Here is a 21,130-nt window from a genome sequence, read left to right as displayed (position 1 = left end):
AGCACCAACTGGGTACCAGGCACTCGGCATGGTTTATCTCACTTGAAGCAAAAAGTTTTGTGACATGGATGGACCTTGAGGGCATTATGCTAAGTAAAATAAGTAAGACAGAAAAAGACAAATATAGCATGATTTCACTTATATATGGAATCTAAAAAACAACCAAACAAAACGAAAGAGACTCATAGAGAACTGGAGGTTGCCAGAGGGGAGGAGGGATGGGGAGTGAGTGAAATAGGTGAAGGGGATTAAGAGGTATGAACTTCCAGTTATAAAATAAGCAAGTCAGGGAGATGCAATGTACAGCACAGGGAATATAGTCAGTAATATTGTAATAACTTTGGTGACAAATGCTAACTAGACTTATTATGGTGATCATTTCATAATGTATAAAAATACTGAATCACTGTCATATACCTGAAACTAATATAATATTGAATGTCAACTATAATTCAGTTTATTGAAAACTCACAATAAGCCTCTGAGTTGGGTACCAGTATTATTTCCATTTTACAGATGAGGAAATATGAGGCATAGCAGGATTAAAGAACTCTCCCAGCATCACAAGGAATGGCTGGGATTTGAACCTACACAACCTGGTGCCAGGATCTTAACCCAGGCTTGGCAAGCAGGGAAGGTGCTGGTGAATTAATGAGCACTGGGTGAGGGGAGCTGAATAGTGGTGAGAGGCCAGTGAGTCAGGAGAAAACTGATACCCTCCCATCCTGCCTTGTCCCTTCCCCATCCTCCCTCCCTTCCCCATCCTCCCTCATACCCCTAGTGGAGGGGGGTTGGTGTGGTGAGGCAATCCCTGCCCGCCAGCTTCCAGATGCTGCCTGAATCTTCCCTGGGGTCCTGAGAAAGGGCTCTGAGGGCTGATTAACATCCTTCTTTAGCTCAAGAAGGACAGACCAATAATAATAATGATGGTAGTGATGGTAGCAGTCACTTATTGAGCACTTACTGTATACCATGCCCTGAAGTTTTTGTGTAAATTATCTCATTCAATCTCCATGACCCACTTGCTAATTAAGCTGGTTTAACTCAGGGAGGTTAGCCCAATCAACAAGAATAATACCACCACAACAAAAACTACCACCAGCACTTATGGAGTGCTTACTGGTTATCAAGCACTGTTCTTTAATCTTTGTAAGTACTTTATCACAGTCAATCCTGATTGCCTTCTTGTTAATTAATGTAGGCTAACCAAGGTATGTTAAACCAATAGTAATAATAGTACCCGACACTTTTGGATGGTGCAGACTTCCTGTGTGCCAGATATTGTGCTAAGCATTTTTCCCGACATAACTAATCTGTTCATCACAACATCCCTATGAGTTAGAAACTGTTCATATTCTCGTTATGCATATGAGGAAACAGACACACAAAGGATTGAGTGGCCTGCCTAGGAATGAGAGTGAAGAAATGACTCTGTTAGGGGGACCAGAAAGTTGGGGCGGGGAGGGGACATAAACCAGGAATTTAGAAAAGCCGATTGTGAAAGTGAGGGAAGGAGAGTAAATGAGACAGGGGGCTGAGTAAGTCAGTGGCGGGGCCAAAGGGAGAAGTGAAGGAAGGGAAAGTCCTGCTGTAGCCCCTCACTGACCCTGGTTCTGACGCCAGCTCTGTGACTCTGATTCCTGAGTCAGCACAGAGTTTTGCTGGCTGCCTATATGTGAGGGGTTGTGTGGATCCAGGTTATTGTGCAGGTTTTGAAACTGGTGGGGTTTCGTGGAGGGGTGTCCAGGTATGTGACCATCTGGGGAGCTGGGTGGGGGTGGGGGCCATGGGGCCCAGCTGGGTGTTCAGAGGGAACACCTGGCAATCCCCACAGCACACCAAGTGCCATGGGCCTGATTGTGCCTTTTGTACAGATCAAGAAACTGAGGCTCAGAGAAGGTTAAGTGACCTGACCAACGTGGCCTTAGGAGGAGGAGAGGCCAAGATTCAAAGCTAGGGCTCTCCATTGGACCCCAGAGTGCAGAGCTCCCTGCATGCACACATGTGCAGGCACATGCATACACATATCCACAGTGTTATGATCAGGGCCAGGGCCAGAAGAAAGGATGGTTCATGAAAAGAAGCCTAGAAAATTCGGGTGTGTGCATGCACGCTTGTGCGCAGCTCTCTGCTGTTGTCCTTGCCTCTGAGAGTTGAGTGTGTGCCTTTAGGTGGCGTGTATGTGTGGACCTGAGTGTTTTGTGTAGTCCGGTGTGTTTTGTGTTGCTTCTGAGAACTGTGCTACTGCATCTGTAAAGTGGGTCTAGGTTGCACATGTAATTGTGGATGTGTTGCTCCCCTCTGTGAGTTGTGAGTGCGCCTGTGTTAGATCATGCGCTGCCTCTACAGTGTTTCCCTGGAGTGCTTCTTAGAGGATCCCTGTAAGCTGTCCCCACAGGGTGCCTCTCAGCGCCCCGTAATGACGCCAGCCATTTGGGAAATGAGGAAGGTGGGAGTGCAGAGGGAGGGAGAGGCCTGAAGGTCAATCGGTCACCCTGAGCTTGCGGGCTTCCTGTGCCTGTCGGGAACTGCCACCGCCCTAGCCGCCCCTCCGCCTCTCCACCCCTCCGGGAATGCCATCTCTCTACCCTGTGGAGAAGCTGTCTGCGTAGCAGAGGGCGGGCACAGCCCTGCATGCATCCTGTGCTATGGTGGGGCTGGGGTCTCACGACTCAGTTCCCTCTATCCTGCCCAGGGTCGGGGAGACTCGAGATATTCCCATACCTGAATTGTGAGCATGAGTGTATACGTGTGCATACACACGCCTAGGAGTGTTGTCTGTATGTTTGGCAGGGATGTGGGTATCTCTAGTTGTGTGTATGCCCGTTTGTATATATAGCAAGGCATGTTGCGTGTATGTCCCTAGATATAATTTTTGTGTGCCCAGAAGTGTGATGTGGGTCTCTGTGTTATGGGTCTCGGTGGTTCTGTGAATATCTAGAAGTGTGTGTACCTCTGAATATGGTGTGGGTCCTTCTGTTTGTTGTATGCCTAGGAGTGTTGCGTGTGTCTGTGAGTGTTGACTATGTGTCCAGTTCTGTTGTTCGTGCCTGTCAGACTTGTATGTGCTTCTGTGTTCTTTGGCCGTGCCTTGAGAGTTGTCTCTGTATTGCATAGGTAATCCTTCATGTGTGTCCCTCTAACTGTTGTGTGGATTTGGGTGATGAGAGGAGGGCTGTGTGTAAGCTGCTCATCCAGGAGGCTGGCCAGGAGTGCCGGCCCCTGACCCACACAGTACCAGGTTGGCTGAATGGCTGTGAGTGTCTGTGTAGCCAGAGAGTGAGGTGTGCTGTGGAGCCTGTGTCAGTTGCAGGTCTGTCTTGTGGATCTCAACATGCATGGGCATCTATGGGTTTGGTTATGTAGATCTGAGTTCTGAGGGTTTATTTGTGTGTGTCTCTAGGTTGTGTATGCATGTAGACAAGGCTTATATACAAGGCCTGGCTGAAGGGTCCAGTTGCTACATGCTCACCACCACACCTCCAGGGACATACATGAACACACTCACTTCTTTATCATCCAGTCACTGTATAAACAAACTTTCCCTTTTCCGGAAAAGGCCCCCACCCTAATCCCATGCCTTTGCCTGGGAAAGCAGAAGCGGTAAATCTGGGACTTGGGGATGGTGAAGGGAGGGACAGGCATACAGGGCTCTGGACTGACTCTGAGCTAGAAGGCGCTGCTGTGTGACTTCCGGCTACAGTCTGCCTGTCTCTGACCTACCTCTTCTGGGAAATGGCTCCTAATGCAGCTCCTGCTGGGTGGGCTCCCCTCAGCACCACCCCCATCCCTGGCAATTAGCCCTCCTGTCCTGACCGTACTTTGCCTTTCCATCCTACCAGCTCAGCAGCACAACATACCCTGTGGTTGTGAAGATGGGGCATGCGCACTCTGGGATGGGCAAGGTAAGTCCCCAGGTGGGGAGTGTCTGTGTGTTTGTAAATGGTGCACACTCCTGGCATTGTGCATGTGTATGTAGATGTATGTTGTATATTCAATGTACACCAGTAATTTTGTATAATTGTGTGTCCTGGGGTGTTTTTATCTATTTGTATATTTTCCCTCACATTCTTAGATGTTGTTAGACCAATTTTTATGTGTTCTGTTATTTTGTTAGTGTATACAGCATTGTATCTATGTATATGCATACCTCTGCATTATAACACACACTATGTAATCTTTTATGTTCAAGGGTCTTGAGGTCCTTTATGCTTTCCATCTGACTTTTTCTCTGTGTATGTAGAAGCAGACTTGTAATTTGTATGTTGGAGTGTGTCTGTGCTTCTCTCTGTATATCATGTGTACGACTGATTTTGTGTCTGTATCCATATACTGTGCATACACAATTTTCCCAGTTTTATTGAGATATAACTCATATACCATGCACCTTACTCATTTAAGGTGGACAATTCAATAGTTTTTAGTATGTTCACAGTTGTATACTCCCAACTTTCTGTGTATACATATAAAAACCAGGAAGTCCACAATTACACACGTGTGAATGCCTTGGTGTGTCCACCGTATTTTTGTGTACTCAGCTCACTTGTGTCATTTGTGTGCATGCCCCAACCCGAGGCATCCCCACTGCCCACTGCTGCCCTATCTTGCCCAGGCCCTGATCCCCACCCCCTCCCATAGGTCAAGGTGGACAACCAGCATGACTTCCAGGACATTGCAAGTGTCGTGGCACTGACCAAGACATATGCCACTGCCGAGCCCTTCATTGATGCCAAATATGATGTGCGCGTCCAAAAGATTGGGCAGAACTACAAGGCCTACATGTGAGTGGAGAGACCAAGGCCCGGGTAGGGGTTCTCTGCCCTGCCCTGGGTGGCCAGGTCCCTCTGAGTCTCTTTCCTCTCTCCTTTTGTTCCCCAGGAGGACATCAGTTTCAGGAAACTGGAAGACCAACACTGGCTCTGCAATGCTTGAGCAGATTGCCATGTCTGACAGGTAGCTGGCCTGAACTCAGCAGGGAGGGGAAGTGAAAGTGGGAGTGTGGCTGCCCAGGCAAGGCACTGACAGGCTTCCTTGCCCTGTGTCATGGCAGGTACAAGCTGTGGGTGGATACGTGCTCGGAGATTTTTGGGGGACTGGACATCTGTGCAGTGGAAGCGCTGCATGGCAAGGATGGAAGGGATCACATCATTGAGGTGGGAGCATCCAGGGATTGTTGGGGGCATAGAGGGAGGAAGAGGTGCACAGCAGCAATACTCTGTAAACTGTAAAGCACTCCATGGCCCAGAAGGTCCTCAGTGAATGATAAAATGTTTAGGGAACTGTAAAGTGCCTTGTGAACGGGGACACCCTGGCAAATGGAAAAATACTTAGTAAACTCTAAACTGTTTGTGAATTTAGACATCCTTAGTGAATAACAAAACACTTGTTAAACTATAAAGTGCTCCATGAACTGAGCCCTCTTGGTGAATGGCAAAGCACTTAATAACCTTTATTTTGTGAACTGACAAGTCCTTGGCAAATACCAAAGCACTTTGTAAACTATACTTTCTAAAAAGTACTGGTTGATATTAAAACATTCTGCAAACTGTAAAGTACCTTATATATTAGGACATCCTTGGTGAACAACAAACTGCTTTATAAAACTATAAAAAGGGAGCTCTTTAAAGTGGGAAGTTTTTGTTATTGAAGCAAAACACTTTCAAAATTTTAAAACTCTTTGTAAACAGCAGTGCCCCTGGTAAACAGTAAAACAATTTGTAAACTATAAAATGCCTTGAAAATTCGGAGTGCTTGGTAAACAGCAGTGCTTTATACATTGTAAAGTGTTTTGTAAACAGTGGTGCCCTTTGCAAAGCATTTTCTAAAATCTAAACACACCATATATTTTATAGTCCTTTGTAAACTGTAAAGTACCATGTAAAACAGAGTTCTTTGTAAAGGACAGAGCACCGAGCAAACTATAAAGCAGGGATCAGCAAACATTTTCTGTCAAGGGCCAGACAGTGCACATTTTAGGCTTTGCGGGCCATATGATATCATTAAAGCTACTTGACTTTGCAAAAGCAGCCACAGACATCTTTTTTAAAAAAGCATGGCTGTGTTCTGATAAAACTTTGTTTATGGACATTGAAATTTAAATTTCATATAATTTCACATGTCATGAAATCTTTTTTTTCAACGATTAAAAAATGTAAAACCCATCCTTAGCTTGGGGGCCATACAAAAACAAAAGCTGGGCCAGATTTGGCCCGTGGGCCCTAATTTGACAACCCCTGCTAGTACCTCATAAGCTGTTCAGTACCTTGTAGGAGGCAAGCTTTCCTCACACTGCATATCCATGCCTCAAACTGAGTGCTGTTCCATGGCAGCCACCATGCCTTCTGCCAACTTAAAGCACTCTTTCACTGTAAGCTTCATATGCACTTACTACTGCCTCTCTCTTCACTGGGTCTCTTTTCCTCCCCCAGGTGGTGGGCTCCTCCATGCCACTCATTGGTGACCACCAGGATGAAGACAAGCAGCTCATCGTAGAGCTTGTGGTCAACAAGATGGCCCAGGCCCTGCCCCGACAGCGGGATGCCTCCCCTGGCAGGGGCTCCCATATCCAGGTCAGCTAGTGGGGGGCAGGCCAGCCCTTGGTCATGCTGTGTCACAGAACTGATCATCAGCAGGCTAAGGGTGTCACCATTATTCGTGTGGCGGCAATTACCAATTGTTTTAAAAATTGATAAAATAGCTGCTACTCTGACTTCCCTGAGTGCTTCCCAACTCCTCCCCTGGGAGCAAGTCCCCACCCAACAACCTGACTTCCCTCAGCTCAGCCGCAAACACAGACAACACCCAGCACACAGGGAACCCGTGTTTTTCTGATTGGCGGATGCTCTACTGGCTGGTAACTATTTTTAACCTCTCCTGCTCCACTCCTCTACCACAGACTGTGTCCCCAGGGGCCCTGCCCTTGGGCCGCCAGACCTCCCAGCAGCCTGTGGGGCCCCCTGCTCAGCAACGACCCCCACCACAGGGTAAGTGAGGGACTGGCTTCTTGGGCCCCTACTGTCCTGCAGTCACTCCCCTCACCTCTCACTTGCTGGCTTCTCACATGTGTTACTCTTTCTCTGTCCCTCAGGTGGCCCTCCCCAGCCGGGCCCAGGCCCCCAACGCCAGGGACCTCTGTTGCAGCAGCGCCCACCCCCACAGGGCCAGCAGCACCTTTCAGGCCTTGGACCCCCAGCTGGCAGCCCCCTGCCCCAGCGCCTACCAAGTCCCACATCAGCACCCCAGCAGCCTGTGTCTCAAGCCCCACCACTGACCCAGGGTCAAGGCCGCCAATCCCGGCCAGTGGCAGGAGGACCTGGAGCACCTCCAGCAGCCCGCCCACCTGCCTCCCCATCTCCCCAGCGACAGGCAGGTCCACCACAGGCTACCCGTCAGACATCTGTCTCCGGTCAGGCTCCACCAAAGGCCTCAGGGGCTCCACCAGGTGGTCAGCAGCGCCAGGGCCCACCCCAGAAACCGCCAGGCCCTGCTGGTCCTATCCGCCAGGCCAGCCAGGCAGGTCCCATGCCCCGCACTGGGCCACCCACCACGCAGCAGCCACGGCCCAGCGGCCCAGGCCCTGCTGGACGTCCCACCAAGCCACAGCTGGCCCAGAAACCTAGCCAGGATGTGCCGCAACCTGCCACCGCTGCTGCCGGGGGACCCCCGCACCCCCAGCTCAAGTAAGGGGACCCCACAGTAGCCCTTGCCTTGCTGCTCTCAAAACATGCTCCTACACTGGGTGGGCAGCCTCAGCTCCCAAGTTCCTCAGACCCAGATCCTATCTGGAGGTCCTGAGAGCTCTATCTCCAGTCTGGGCCAGACTCCTCGCCTAAACTGCCACCCCTCCCAGTCCAGAGAGGCTCCTGCCCTCCATCCCAGAGAATCGGTGCCAGAATCCCAAGGAAACCCCACTTTTGATTCAGAGACTTCCCAATAGGCCCTGAGAAAATCCCCTTCCTCAGCCCCTCTTAGTCCACCCCAGGCACCTTACTGACCCTCTTTCAGTACCTTCCAGCCCTCCAAGTCCTCCTCCCATCTTGGAGCCTTTCCTGCCAAAGTTACCCTCCTCCTGCCCAACTTGACTCCTCCTAGCCAATGCCCCAAACACAGGCCAGTTCACAGTCCTCCTATATCACTTCAAATCCTCCTCATACTTTTCCTACAGTCTAGACTTCTTTCTAGTTCATTCCCAAATCCTTCTGGTCCATTTCTGTCTCCTCCCAAATCATTACGCCATTCTCTCTGCCTCTTATGGTTCATTCCAGACCAGCCGCACCTTCTCTTAAAAGTCCTCACTGTCCCACCCAACTGCTTTCTCTTAGATTTGCCCCTCCCAGTCTGTCCTTGGTCCAGCCTCCCCCTACTCCCTCCTGGACTCCTCACCCTGAGATTAGAAACCTCCCTGACCATCTTCACCTTTATCCCAGTCTAGCCTAGATTTGAAGAGAAGATTCCGCCCAGGACTCTTCCCATTAATCCCAGACTTCTTCACCTCGGATCCAAGTCCTCCCTTCCTCTCCCAGGACTCCCTGACTCTGCCTGAGAATCCATCAGGGTCCAGGCCCATACTGATGGGTGGGAGGGTCACAGGCACCGCCCCAGGACCAGAGGGGCAGGGCTGGGGCCAGGCCTGGGGTAACATTGTGTTTCTCTCCCCCTCCTCCCTTCCTCTTCCCCCTCTTCCTCCCATGCCTCCACCTTGTCTCTCTCTAGCAAATCTCAGTCTCTGACCAATGCCTTCAACCTTCCAGAGCCAGCCCCGCCCAGGCCCAGCCTTAGCCAGGACGAGGTGAAAGCTGAGACCATCCGCAGCCTGAGGAAGTCTTTCGCCAGCCTCTTCTCCGACTGACACCCTATCCTGAGAATCCCCAAGTCCCTGGGCAACCCCTCTCTGGGCCCTGAATCCACTTCTCACTTTCGGAATCTCCAACTCCCTTGAGAAGCCCTCTCCTGGTTCACCAAGATCCCTCTTCTCACTCCTCAGAATGCCCAAGTCCCTCAGGAAACCTCACTCCTGGTCCTAAACCCAGTTCTCATGTTTGGAATTGCCAAGTCCTCTGGAAGCCCACTCCTGGTCACCTGAAGACCTACTTTCTCAGTTTTAACACCTCCAAATTCCTGAAGACCTCTACTCCTGGTCCCCCAGAGTGCGTTTTCCTTCCTGGGAGCTCCCAAACACCAGGCAACTTGTTCTGGCCCTAACAACACTGAGTCCCCTCCTGGAGTCCTGAAATTCCTGGAAAACACTACTCCTGGTCCCAGATCTCTCAAGTACACTTTGTTCCCCATCAAAATTTTCCAAATCCTTCAGAAACCCCTACCTTTGAGTCCCCTTCCATGGATCTCCCATTTCTGAAGATCCATCTCTTCAAATTCTACCACCTGCCCCACAAGGATTTCCTATCATCTCCCTCCAACCCCATTCAACACATGGGAGCTCCTCCCACTGCTAGGACCCCTCAGTTCCCCAGGGACCCCTGCCCCACATTCCTGCCTCTGACAGCTGTCTTTAAATATGCAAACTCCACCCACCCTCCCAGAATCCTCTGCACATGGAAGGCCAGTGGTCCCCTACTTCCCCACCTTTGCCGTGATGTCTGTGTCTGTGACTGACGTGACCTCCTCTTGTGCCGTGCTTGGCATATGTGGTCCTCGTTCATTGTGCCGCCTGTGGTGATGCGTACAGTGGCGCTGTTTGTGTGATCTGCACCTCCCCCTAAACTCTACTCCTTGCCTGGACTCACTCCCACCCCTCAGCGGCTCTGAACCCCATGAGAAGAGTCGGGAAGCAAAATAAACAAGCAAAGGCCCAGCAGAATTCTGTGCTTCTTGGTGAAGAAAGAGGGGAGTCCTTGAATGGTGGGGGAGACAGAGGGGTCCCCAAAATCCACATGGGGTGCTGGGGACCCCAAAATCCAGTGGAAGGCACATGAGGCACAAATTCCAAAGAGGTTCTAAATGGAATCCCTGCCACAAATCCCAGCCATTGGAGCTCCCAAATTTAAAAGTATCCTCAAAGCCAAGAGGAAACCAAACTATGAAGGCAGGGGTCTCAGCCTTTTGGGGGTCCCCCAATTCCAGAGGAACTGGAAAAGCACATGGGGATCCTGAGGCAGTATCAGGGCAGATAGAACATTGATTGGTTGGTGGGCAGGGCTCCTTGGCGTGGCAGGCTGAGATAGGCTCCCTGGTGGCTGGGGGCAAGACCTAAGGCACAAGGCGGGCTGCGCTGAGTAGGCAGGCGGGCAACTCATCAGCCTGGGTACGGTGCAAAGAAGGTTCTGAGGCACTCCGCTCAATCTTGGGGAGTGACCGCTGCAGCAGCTCAATCGTGGCCAGGATCTGGGGGCAGGTGTGCATGAGGGGGTATGTGTCCAGAGCCACACAGGCACCCCAACACCACCAGACCCCAGCCTCCCTCCCAGGGAAGCATACATACATACATTGCACACCTCTGAGCCTTGAACAAACATGGTTCACATTCACCCCTCTGAGTCTTCCTCCTCATCGGTCTCCTCCCCAAGGTTTCCAGCCCTCCTACCCGGCCCACCTGGGGGAAGAGAGGCCGCTCCTCCCGCTGGAACTTCAGGCAGTCAGACAGCAGGCGTCGCATGGCTTTGGGGCAGTTACTAGAGATTTTGCTGAGGTCAGGAGACAGATAGCCACGGCCCACCATAAAGATAATCTAGGGGAGGACAGGAATGTCTGATGTGGGCTGGGAGGTCCAGGGAATTTGGGGTCTTGAGGGACTTGGGATGTTCCTTTTGGGGAACTGGGGTATTCTGGGTATTGAGGCTCTGAGGATCGTACTGTCTTGTGAATCCAAGGATTCTGGGTCTCTGAGGCCTTGGAAGGATTGTCTGCTTGCAGAATATAGGGATTTCAGCTTGAAGGAAGTAAGGATTATAGGTGTTTGGGGCCCAGAGGATTATGGATCCACAGATTTCTAGGGGGCTTATGGGCCTGGAAAGTACTAAGCCTAGGGGAAATGTGAACTTCTGAGTCTGGAAGGAACTAAAGGATTCTAGCCCTTAGGAGTTTGTGTTTCTGTGGGGATCTGGGGCCTGAGGACTATGGGTCCATGTAGCATGTAGGACTACTGGTATCTGGTGCCTAGATCATGGGTTTCTGAGGACCTGGGAAATTCTAGGCTTTGAACCCAGAAAACCATGAGAGTCTTGGGCCTAGAGTATTGTGGGTACTAGGGTCCTGAAGCCTGAATAATTGTGGTTATCTTTGAGTATTCCAGAAACACAAAGGGGATCTGTTTCTGGGAGAAATGGGATTCTGGGCTTTGGGGACTTGTAGGATTTTGAGTACTCAGGCCAGGGGACTGGCAGTTGTCTAGGGGTCCAGAGGGCTTCTAGGTATGTGGGGGCCTAGGTGGATTCTGAGTATAGGGGATTCAGAAGATTCTGGACTTTGAGGACCCAGAGGATTGTGGATGTGGGGGAAGGAGAAGATTCTGGGTATGGAAGACCCAGAAGATTCTGGGAGTTCTCAGCCCAGAACATTTTGGGTTTCTAGAGGAAGTGTGGCATTCTCGGTCTATACAAAGGAAATGGGGGTTTAGAGACTGAGGGGGTATCCCTTAGCCTGGGAGATTGTGGGTAAGGTATGGGGCTCACCTGGTCACGGCTGCCAATGTGGCTGTAAGGCAGGGAGCCGGTCATGAGCTCATAGAGCACAACCCCATAGGCGTAGACATCCGACTGGAAGCTGTAGGGGTTCGGGTCCTGCATACGAATCACCTCAGCCGCCTTCAATAGGCCAAACCAGGCAGGGGAACCATGGAGGTCAGCAAGTGGCTGGCCCATAATCCTAGGTCCCACTAGCCACACTGGATACAACTCAGAGCCACTCACGTGAGGTGAAACGTGAGCAATCTAGACACCCACACTTGGTAGAGGCATCCCCATCGCCACTCATCCCCCTATATCCCAGCCTGCAGCCCAGGTCCCTATATGCTCTGGTCCAGCCCCTAGCCTAGCCTGACCCAACTCACCATCCATAGCACAGAGCCCGAGGGCTGTTCCAAAGGCTGAGCTCCACTCCACCGCGTCTTCACTGTGGCCAGGCCAAAGTCACCGATCTTCACCGTAAGTCCCTCATGTAAAAAGATGTCCACCGAGGTCAAGGGCCACTACAGGGACTCCCAATAGCCACACCTCTCACCCTGACTGGGATGCTCTCATTAATGCCTCAACATCAGTCATGCCTCTAAACCTGACCAGAAGTCCCCCAATGTCACAAAAACCCACCACAACCTTGACTTGGGTGGGGAGCTCCGATTAACGTCCCCTACACTTGGCCCCGCTGTGGCTCCTGACCAGGAAGTCTCACTAAGGGCAGCACCCATACCTGCCATGCCTGTGACTCTGATCAGAAACTCCCTGTAATGCCCTCCACGACTGCCACACCTCATACTCTGATCACAGTCCCCAAGAACAGTACCTGAACAAGCCACAACTCTGACTCCTGACCAAGAGACTCCCATTTAAGGCTCCTCACCAGCCACAGCTCTGCTACCTGGCAAGGGCCATGCAACACGTGTACCTCTCTATTCATTCCCAGAAGTTCCTGCTCCACAAGAGCCATTCCTTTAAGTCCTCACCCCACCCCAGCCTTAGACAGGGACAGGTAGATACTGTTAGACTTGAGATCTCGGTGGATGATGTTCTTGGCATGGAGGTAGCTGTGGGGATGGAAGCAGGTGGCAAATTGGCTGGGGCTACCTCATCTCCCTCCCCCAACCTCCTCCCTAGTCTTTGGGCTGGGAGGCTCACTCCATGCCCTGGGCAGTCTGCCGGGCCACATCAATGAGCTGGACCATGTCAAAACGTGTGTCAGCCACATGGAGGTGGTGGTAGAGGCTGGAGCCCTCACACCACTGTGTGATGATGGCGAACCCCGGCCGGGTCATGAAGCCCATGAACAGCAAGATGTTGACATGACGTGTCTTCCTGCAGGCAGGGAGGGTGGTATCAGGGCAGGGTGGGGGAAACAGCAACTGTCACTCACTTTTTGAGAATGAGAGATGATGTTGTTCACTGCTGACTTCTGTTGTCATTTTCATCCTGTCTTTTAGGAAGCTCAGGGCCAGACTATGGCCAGATGCAATGAATTTATGAGATATATTTGCTGGGCTAATTCAGTGCTGGGCTTAAGTCCTGAGCTTCCTTATCCGAGTCTCCCAACAAAACCAGGAGGGACAGGTTACTGCCTCTACCCCTCTGTGGACCAGTAGCATCTTAATCATCAACAGCTGCCACATCTCTGACCCTGACCGTGATCTGGGCCTGTGACCATTTTCCAGACAAAAAAGTGGAATGCCAACCTTCTTTGAAAGTGAAATGCCAACCTTCTTCACTGATATATCGTAATATTGATAAATTCCAGATAAAAATATCAGTAATGTGTGATTATATCCTGTTAATTACCACGAGAGGCTTAGAGGTAAAGAGCTTGGGGTTTGGATTCAAGTTAGCTTCTATGTTCCAATGCAGGCTTCCCCATGCACTCACTGTGCAACACTTAACCTCTCTGTACCTCATTTTCCTCCACTGTAAAACTGTGAAAATTATATAAGCTACCTTATGGAGATGTTGGGAGGAGTGAGTAAATAATCTGTAAGTAACTTAGAACAGCACCAAACACAAGTAAGCCCTTTGAAAATTTCACTGTCCTTGTTGTTATCACTCCTGGGTACCCGGCTCTACCTCACAGAAACTGTCACATATGAATAGATCTGCCCTAATTTAGAAGAAAGCCTTCATTCCTTATAGAAGTATTAACTCCAGTTATGGTAACACAAATGCAAATACAGTTGACCCTTAACAATATGGGTTTCAACTACACAGGTCCACTTACACATAGATATCTTTCAATAAATACCTGTACCATTTTGATCTGAGGTTGAGGTCCACAGATGCAGAGGTCCGATTATATGCACTGATCTATGCCATTTTATATAGGGAACTTGAGCACCTGTGGATTTTGATATCTGTCGGGGGTCCTGGAACCAATCCCCCATGGATATTGAGAGATGACTAACTTTTGGGGGAGTCAAAAGTTACACATGGATTTTTGAAGTGTAGGGAGGTCGGCACCCCTAAACCCTGCATTGTTCATCATCAACTGTAACATTGACGATGCTCTGTAATTTTGGCACATCAAAGCAGATAACACAGCCCATGAGTGTTCTTCATAGCAGTCAGATTATGGTTAAAATATTAATATAATGCAAATTAACAGCATGTTCAAATCATTGCTACTTCACAGAAATAGAATAAAAGTTTTCTTACTATGACATCCATTATGAGGATAAATATTAAAATAGAACAAGGAATTATAATAACATTAATTCTGTAACATAACTATGCCCATTTGTCAGAGGGGAAAGGCCATGTTAGCAACTCTAGGAGTGGTAGTAACTATAGCAGCAAAAAAGGAACATCTGTGTGAATGAATTAATATAGTATCAATGATATATTAAGTAGAGTAAATATAATCATTAATTAAACAATGATTAAATTATGGTTCTGATTATAGTTAATACAGATGACCCTTGAACAAGTGTTGACCCCCCACACAGTTGAAAATCCACATATAACTTTTGACTTCCCCAGAACTTAACTACTAACAGCCTATTGTTGACCAGAAGCCTTACTGATAACATAAACAGTTGATTAACACATATTTTGTATGTTATATGTATTATATACTGTATTCTTACAATAAAGTAAGCTAGAGCAAAGAAAATGTTATTAAGAATATCATAAGGAAGAGAAAATACATTTACAGTATTTACTGAAAAAATCCAACTGGATTTTGGGTGGTAATCACAAAAGAGAATATATAGATGTCAAATTATAATGTACATCTGAAAACTATATAATTAACTAATGTTATCCCAATAAACTTAATAAAAAATAAAACATTAAAAAAAAGAAAAAATCCATGTACACCTGAAGCTAATAATAAAAAGAAAGAAAAGAATCCATGTTTAAGTGGATATGTAAAGTTCAAACCCATGTTGTTCAAGGGTCAACTGTAATACTGTTCTTTAAATTATGGCATTATTATAATTAATTAATGACAAAAATGTAACACAGTAAACATAATACTAGTGATGCAGCACAAGCAGAGGGGAAGGAAGGATGCAATCCTTTATGGCGATGCAGTTAACTAGCATTCTGCTACTAATGTAAGTGCACGCAATGATGTTAATAATGTCCTACGGCCATACCCATTTCACAGCAGGCAAAGATGACCCACGTTTTGGAGGCAGAGCCGTTAATTAATATCAATATTAACCCAAACACAATAACATCATCAGAGGTTCTCTAAACATACCTATTTCCCAGAGGGGAAAGGGACACCCTTGACAGAAAAACAACTTATGCCTATGGTGATGACACAACACAAACACAGGTGATATGCAGAACTGCCCCAAGCACGGCCTCTCCCCAGAGGCACCAAGGCCATGCTCACCACCCTAATTCCCCATCCACACCCATGCAAGCTCACCTGAGCACCTGCATCTCGTTCTTGAAGGCCTGGGCCTGCTCAGCTGTGGGTTGGGCCACCTTGAGCACCTTCACAGCCACATCTCCATGCCACCGCCCGCGAAACACAGTGCCAAATGAGCCCGTCCCGATCCTCTTCAGCAGCTGCACCTCACTGGGTGGCACCTCCCAGTAATAGCCCGAATCCCGGTACCCTAGATTCTTCTGTGGGCCACATGGGTGGCATCTCAGGGGGCTGCCCACATCCCTTATCACTCAGCCTGTGGTGCCCCCCACAGGTTTCCCCTGGAGCTTACCACTTTCTTCTTGTCATCGGCCAAAGGCTTCCGCTCCCGCTGTTCTGATGGGGACTTGGAATGTGGGGACTTCCTCCCCGAGGACACGGTGGCTGGGCTGGGGCTCCCCCGGGGGGCTCCATCTCCACCACCTCTATTACCAGCAGCTGTGATTGTGGAGAAGTGAGTGGAGACAAGTGGAGTGGAGGGGTGTGCTGAGGGTGCAGGCAGTGGGGGCTCACCATCAGTGCTGAAACTCTGGGTAGTGAGCTAAAAGAAGAGGGAAAGGAGTCAGAGAGAGGGCATGGAGGCCAAGAGGAATGGTTCTCACCTCTGCCCAGTGATCCCCCATGAATGTCCCCCTTGACACCAACCTGGATGAGGCTGGAGTCCATGGGGGCCGTGGTGCTGACCATATGGACATTGGGGGTGGATGTGGAGCGGATGCGCTGGAGGGGGGCGTTGGCTGGGGCAGGGAAGGGGAAGTGCTCAGGGTCGCGGTGCTGGGTGCAGGAGCTGCCAGGGGAAAGGCTGTGAAATCACTGTTGAATGAATGTGAGAACCAGTCAAGCCACCCCCCACCCCATTGTAAACTTGTGCTTAGCTCACACAGAGTAAACGTGTACTATTATTACTATTACTCATTTGTTCAAGTAACATTTATTGAGTGCCTGCCAGGTGCCAGATACCATGCTAGGTAGTGGAAATAAAACTGTGGGCAAAACAAATAAAAGTTTTTGCCCTCATGGGGCTGATGTTCCAGCAGGGAGAGAGAGAAATAAAAAAAAACAAAAACAAAAACAAAGAATATTTAATCCATCTGATGGTGATAGGTTCAATAAAGAAAAAAAATAAAGCAAAATAAGGAGACAGAAAGTGTCACTGGTGATGTCAGGAAAGGCTTCTCTAAGGAGCTGACATCTGAGCAAAGACCTAAAGGAGAAACAGGGAGCCACATAGATAGTGGGGGAAAGAGTAATATATAATACTTTATAAATATATGTGCTATTCAAATATATTTTGTATTATATAATATATAACATATAACACTGATCTATATTAAAATGGCAATGTTTCAAAATATACATATTATAATGTTATATATGTTATACGTACATATTATACATATGTTATATAGATCATTACAAAAATATTTCTTAATGTTCCCTTCCACTATCCTGAAATGAAGTTCACAGGTAATTAATCTACTTACATCCATAATTAAAAATAACAGAATGCTCCAATTTTACTATTTTATATATTACATAAAAATATGTTCTATATTATATAAAAACATTATAAATATAACACGATATATTAATATATACAAATACAGAGATAATAAAAATATATAATATAGATATATAAAACATGTATTTTATAAACTTATATATTAGAGCAAAAATATATTTTAACATAGAAATACTACAGTATTATAATACTTGATATAAAAAATAAAAGGGAATTTATGATTAAATACATATATTTAAAAATGGGAAGGCTTGAGCATCATTATACTGGAAGAATTAATAGTTATATGCTTTTACATATATGTACATATATACATATATATGTTTATAGTTAATAATAAGAACTTATACTCTGTACCAGATCTTGTTATAAGCAACAGATATGTCTTAACTCATTTAATCCTCACCAGAACCCTATGTGGTAAAAAGTATCATTGTTCCATTTACAGATGAGAAAACTGAGGCCCAGAGAGATTAGGTGACTTTCCCAAGGTCCCATAGCTCCATGTCCTTACTCATACTTGTAGGTGTTCAACAAATGTTGTCAAGTAAACAAATGAATAAAGAATGGCTTGTGGTTTAAAGGGGCCTCCAGATCTTCCTCACCTGACAGCAGCCCTTTAGCTAAGGCATCTGTACCTGGGACCCTGAGGGGTTAGCGGCTCATTCAGGGGGCGGTTTGAGGGAGCCTCGTGCTGTCTGGAGCCTCCGGACAAATCCTGGACACTGTGGTAGAACCTTGAGGGTATTAAGGTATAGAGCAAAGGGACAAGGGTGAGCTGTCTGTAAGAGCCTTGTGGCTGGGCTTGTGTCCTCCCCATTCCCCACCCACCCACCCCAGGCCAGGCTCACTGTCGGCGGTTGGTACTCATATCAACACAGACTGTGGGGACCTTGGAGGAACAATGCTGGTGGAACTTGTAGCCACAGGTTTGGCAGCGGAAGCCATGGAACAGAAACTTAAGGCAGAAGTCACAGAATGCCAGGCTGAAGAACGTCTTCCGTACCTGCTGCCACAAAGCAGGAAGGTTGAGGCCTGGTCAAGGACCCTCCCCTAATGCCCAGGGTCTGCCCCCACTATACACCCTGCACTCACAAAATTGTGCATGGTCAGTGGGACATCTTCAAGGACCTCCACAATGAGCTCCTCGCCATCCAGGGGAGCAATGGCTGTGTCCCAGGCAGTGACCGTCTTTCGTCTGCAGGAGGCACAGAAAGGAGTGAGTGGAAAGGCAGACAGGGGCCCTGGGGAGGCAAGGAACTCCTAAAAGTCCCTCCAAGTCTGCCATCCATGGAGTAATATCTGGCATGTTTCATTCCCATCACAGTAACCCTAGGAACTAGTTACTATCCTTGCCCCCATTTTACACATAGGAAAGTTGAGGTTCAGGGGCAGAAAGTGATTTGCCTAAAGCCACAAGGGATTGTGAGTGGCAGGACAGTGTGAAGAGTCCATGCTCTTAATCACAAAGTGAAGAGCAAATGAGATGATGAAAAAACAACTAAATCTCAGAGTGAAGAGCAAATGAGATGATGAAAAAACTAAACAAGCCCCTGAAAAAACGGCTGATGAGGCACTGAAACAAATAAAAATCAATATGTGAATTGAATTAAAAAATTAAGGAACCCCAGAACAGAGGGATAAATGAAATGTCAGCAAGACCCAACTCAGCAGACAGAGAATGGGAAAGTGGAGGTAGGAGAGAGCTGACAAGTTGATGAAATAGTGAAAGAACGAAACAGATGAACTCTGGGAGGTGATGGAGCAGAGTGAAGACCTGAGGGCCAAGCAGAGTAAGTTGTTGACCTCATAGGCCAACAAACTTATGAAGTAATGAAACAAAAGCTGGATGGACTCACGGATTCACTAAACTAAGGGAAGACTAATGGTAACTCTGCAACAGAGTAAAGAAGGAGTCAGATGACTCTGAGGAGAAGATGGGAGGCTGGGCACCTGTTGGTTGGGGGTGAAGGGTATGCCACACTTACCCTTTGATGAGCCGGTAGACCACACAGCAATCCTGATTGAGACCCCGTACCTTGAGGGCCTTGTCTAAAGAGTCATAGACACTCATGCCATCCCGGACAGTCACCTGTGCAGGTGTGGGGGATCAGTACTCAACAGAGGCCCCAGCCAACTCTCCCATCCCTCAGCAAAAGCCTCCTCCCAGCCTTAGTTATCCTTCTGATCCAAGATTTACAACTGGGTCCATCTGCACCCCTGCCAGTTTTGCTCCCATGAGACTCACCACCGTGCGTTGCTTGTTGGGCAGGTACACTTTTACAGTGCCCACTGCCCGGGACGGCTCAGCCCCATTGGCAGGGGGTGCCCGTTGTGGCTCCATGGAGCCTAGGACTTTGTCAAGACGGGCTGAGGTGGGGCTGGGCAGGTGCCATGGGGCTCCTAGAAGACAGAGGAGGAATTCAGAGATCTGATAATGATAGTCTGGAAGCACAGTAGCAGGGGACAAAAAATAAATTTCAATCTCCAGGCTCCACGTCACCCCCAGTAGCCTAATTTCCACACAGCAGACCAAGGGAGCCTGTTAACACCTTGAAGTGGATCTAGTTCCTCCTTCACTCAGCCCAGCCAAGATCTCAGATTAACTGCATGGGGCCAAGTGGGGGTAGGACAACACAATGAGAGACAGCACACACAGTTCTTGAGGGCACAGAACACAAGTCTTTACTGGGGGCTAATGGGGAAGTCAGCACACAGTGCACTGGGGTGTGTCAGGAACATTATGGACAGGAACAGTGCCTTGGCTTTATAATGGAGAAGGGGGTTATCAGATACTGTGCTGAGGGAGGAGTCACAGACAGGGAGAAGGGGAGTGAATAAAAGAACATCAGATATTGCCCACAGTTTGGGGGAAATAGGAACTGCACCAGGGTGTTCTTAAGGGCACTGTGGGCATCCCTAAGCCCTGGGCTGTAATGATGACAGGCTCACAGACTGTTAGTTGGCTAATGGGAGCCACCAGACCGTGATCGGGATTTCACAGAGGCTCAACAGACACTATGCTGAAGGAAGATGTAACAGAGGTCACTACATACTGTAATGGAGAGAACAGATAATGGTGGTCACCAGACATCGTTATGGGGAAAAGGAGGGTAATGGTGCATCACCAGTCACTGTTGAGGTGAGATGAATGAGGGTAAAGCAGGGAGGCTCCAAAATTCTCCCTGACAAGTAATGAAGGAGACACAGACATATTTCTGATGATAATGGAAGGAGGCTGGGGAGGGTTAAGGAAGAGTAACGGGGGAATTCTCAAATATTCTCCTAGTGGGTCAGACACTGATACAGAATAGGAAAACGAGTAGTAAGCTCTGTCTCCACGCACTCCCCATTGTTGGTAAGGAAGAGTCATCAGATACCTTAAGGGGGTTTAGAGGGGATCTGGGCACAACACACCACAGCCCAAGCTCCATTCGGCCCTGCCCCGCCCCACCTTCCGAAGGCCTTCCAGCTCTGCGCAGGCGTCCTACACACGAGGCGGGCGAAACCATCCCCCACAGCCGTGCACCCCTATTTCTGTCTATCCACCACTACCCCCCGCTGTGGACGATGGTTTTGCCCCGGGTCAAACCACTCCTCCAGTTCCGGACAGGGGGCGTCGGGGTCCATGCGCGGCCACCCTGGAGCTAAGCTTTCAGCCCCAGCTCCCTGCCCGTGCTGGACGGTCCCTCCAGAAACCTACCCTGCTGGGCCCACCCTCACCTGTCAGGCAGCAACAGCCGCCGCCGCCTCCATCTTGGGCCTGTCTTCTTGTTTGCTCGTAGAGTCTGCCTCCACCACTTCTCGGGCTTTCTCTATTGGCTCCGCCGGGCTCAGCCCTCCATCCTTATTGGCTTAGGGTCACGCCTGTCAAGGCAGGACCGGCGGAATGTGGGCCGTGTTCCGGATTAGGAGGGGCTACCTGAAACGTCAGGGTCTGGGGCAAATTCGCAGGTTGAGAGTCGCGCGCAGGCGGAGACTTGCGTGGCATGGGCTTTAACCCCAATCTTACCGTGGCTGCATAAAGCAAGGCAATTTTTTCGGGCTGACATTAGGGGTTCTTGAATCTGGGCGGGG

At 48.8% G+C, this 21,130-nt stretch overlaps 2 protein-coding genes across 12 annotated transcripts in view; one reads left to right on the top strand and one right to left on the bottom strand.

The window, feature by feature from the left end:
- SYN1 (synapsin I) overlaps positions 1-9,814 on the top strand; it is a 53,701-nt gene extending 43,887 nt beyond the window's left edge. Inside the window, exons 6-13 of one of the 2 annotated variants that reach the window (XM_011380081.1) lie at positions 3,843-3,905; positions 4,639-4,781; positions 4,879-4,953; positions 5,051-5,153; positions 6,429-6,569; positions 6,896-6,983; positions 7,088-7,679; positions 8,751-9,814. In XM_011380081.1, coding sequence (XP_011378383.1) covers positions 3,843-3,905; positions 4,639-4,781; positions 4,879-4,953; positions 5,051-5,153; positions 6,429-6,569; positions 6,896-6,983; positions 7,088-7,679; positions 8,751-8,778 — 1,233 coding nt within the window. In that variant the 3' untranslated portion in view covers positions 8,779-9,814. Of the gene's footprint in view, positions 1-3,842; positions 3,906-4,638; positions 4,782-4,878; positions 4,954-5,050; positions 5,154-6,428; positions 6,570-6,895; positions 6,984-7,087; positions 7,680-8,712 lie in introns of both variants that reach the window. The other variant, XM_011380079.2, reaches the window with a different exon arrangement.
- On the bottom strand, positions 9,808-20,923 carry ARAF (A-Raf proto-oncogene, serine/threonine kinase). 10 transcript variants are annotated; one of them, XM_023523239.1, is made up of 16 exons: positions 20,777-20,923; positions 19,302-19,456; positions 19,042-19,145; positions 18,149-18,251; positions 17,905-18,059; positions 17,692-17,790; positions 16,177-16,333; positions 16,045-16,072; positions 15,824-15,969; positions 15,529-15,731; positions 12,786-12,962; positions 12,648-12,694; positions 12,005-12,123; positions 11,628-11,759; positions 10,443-10,684; positions 9,808-10,341 (listed from the first exon to the last, which is right to left on the bottom strand). In XM_023523239.1, exons 2-16 carry the CDS (start codon positions 19,395-19,397, stop codon positions 10,035-10,037), a joined length of 2,115 nt encoding a protein of 704 aa, XP_023379007.1. In that variant the 5' UTR covers positions 19,398-19,456; positions 20,777-20,923; the 3' UTR covers positions 9,808-10,034. The 10 variants fall into 10 exon arrangements, with proteins under 10 accessions (XP_023379007.1, XP_023379009.1, XP_023379006.1 ...); XM_023523241.1 differs by having other exon boundaries at positions 16,177-16,318; XM_023523238.1 differs by having other exon boundaries at positions 17,905-18,062; positions 20,777-20,841.
- Between the last annotated feature and the right edge of the window lie 207 nt (positions 20,924-21,130).

Source organism: Pteropus vampyrus, unplaced genomic scaffold (assembly GCF_000151845.1).
Source record: "Pteropus vampyrus isolate Shadow unplaced genomic scaffold, Pvam_2.0 Scaffold387, whole genome shotgun sequence".
Lineage (NCBI taxonomy): Eukaryota > Metazoa > Chordata > Mammalia > Chiroptera > Pteropodidae > Pteropus > Pteropus vampyrus.
This window is presented reverse-complemented; position numbering and strand designations above follow the sequence as displayed.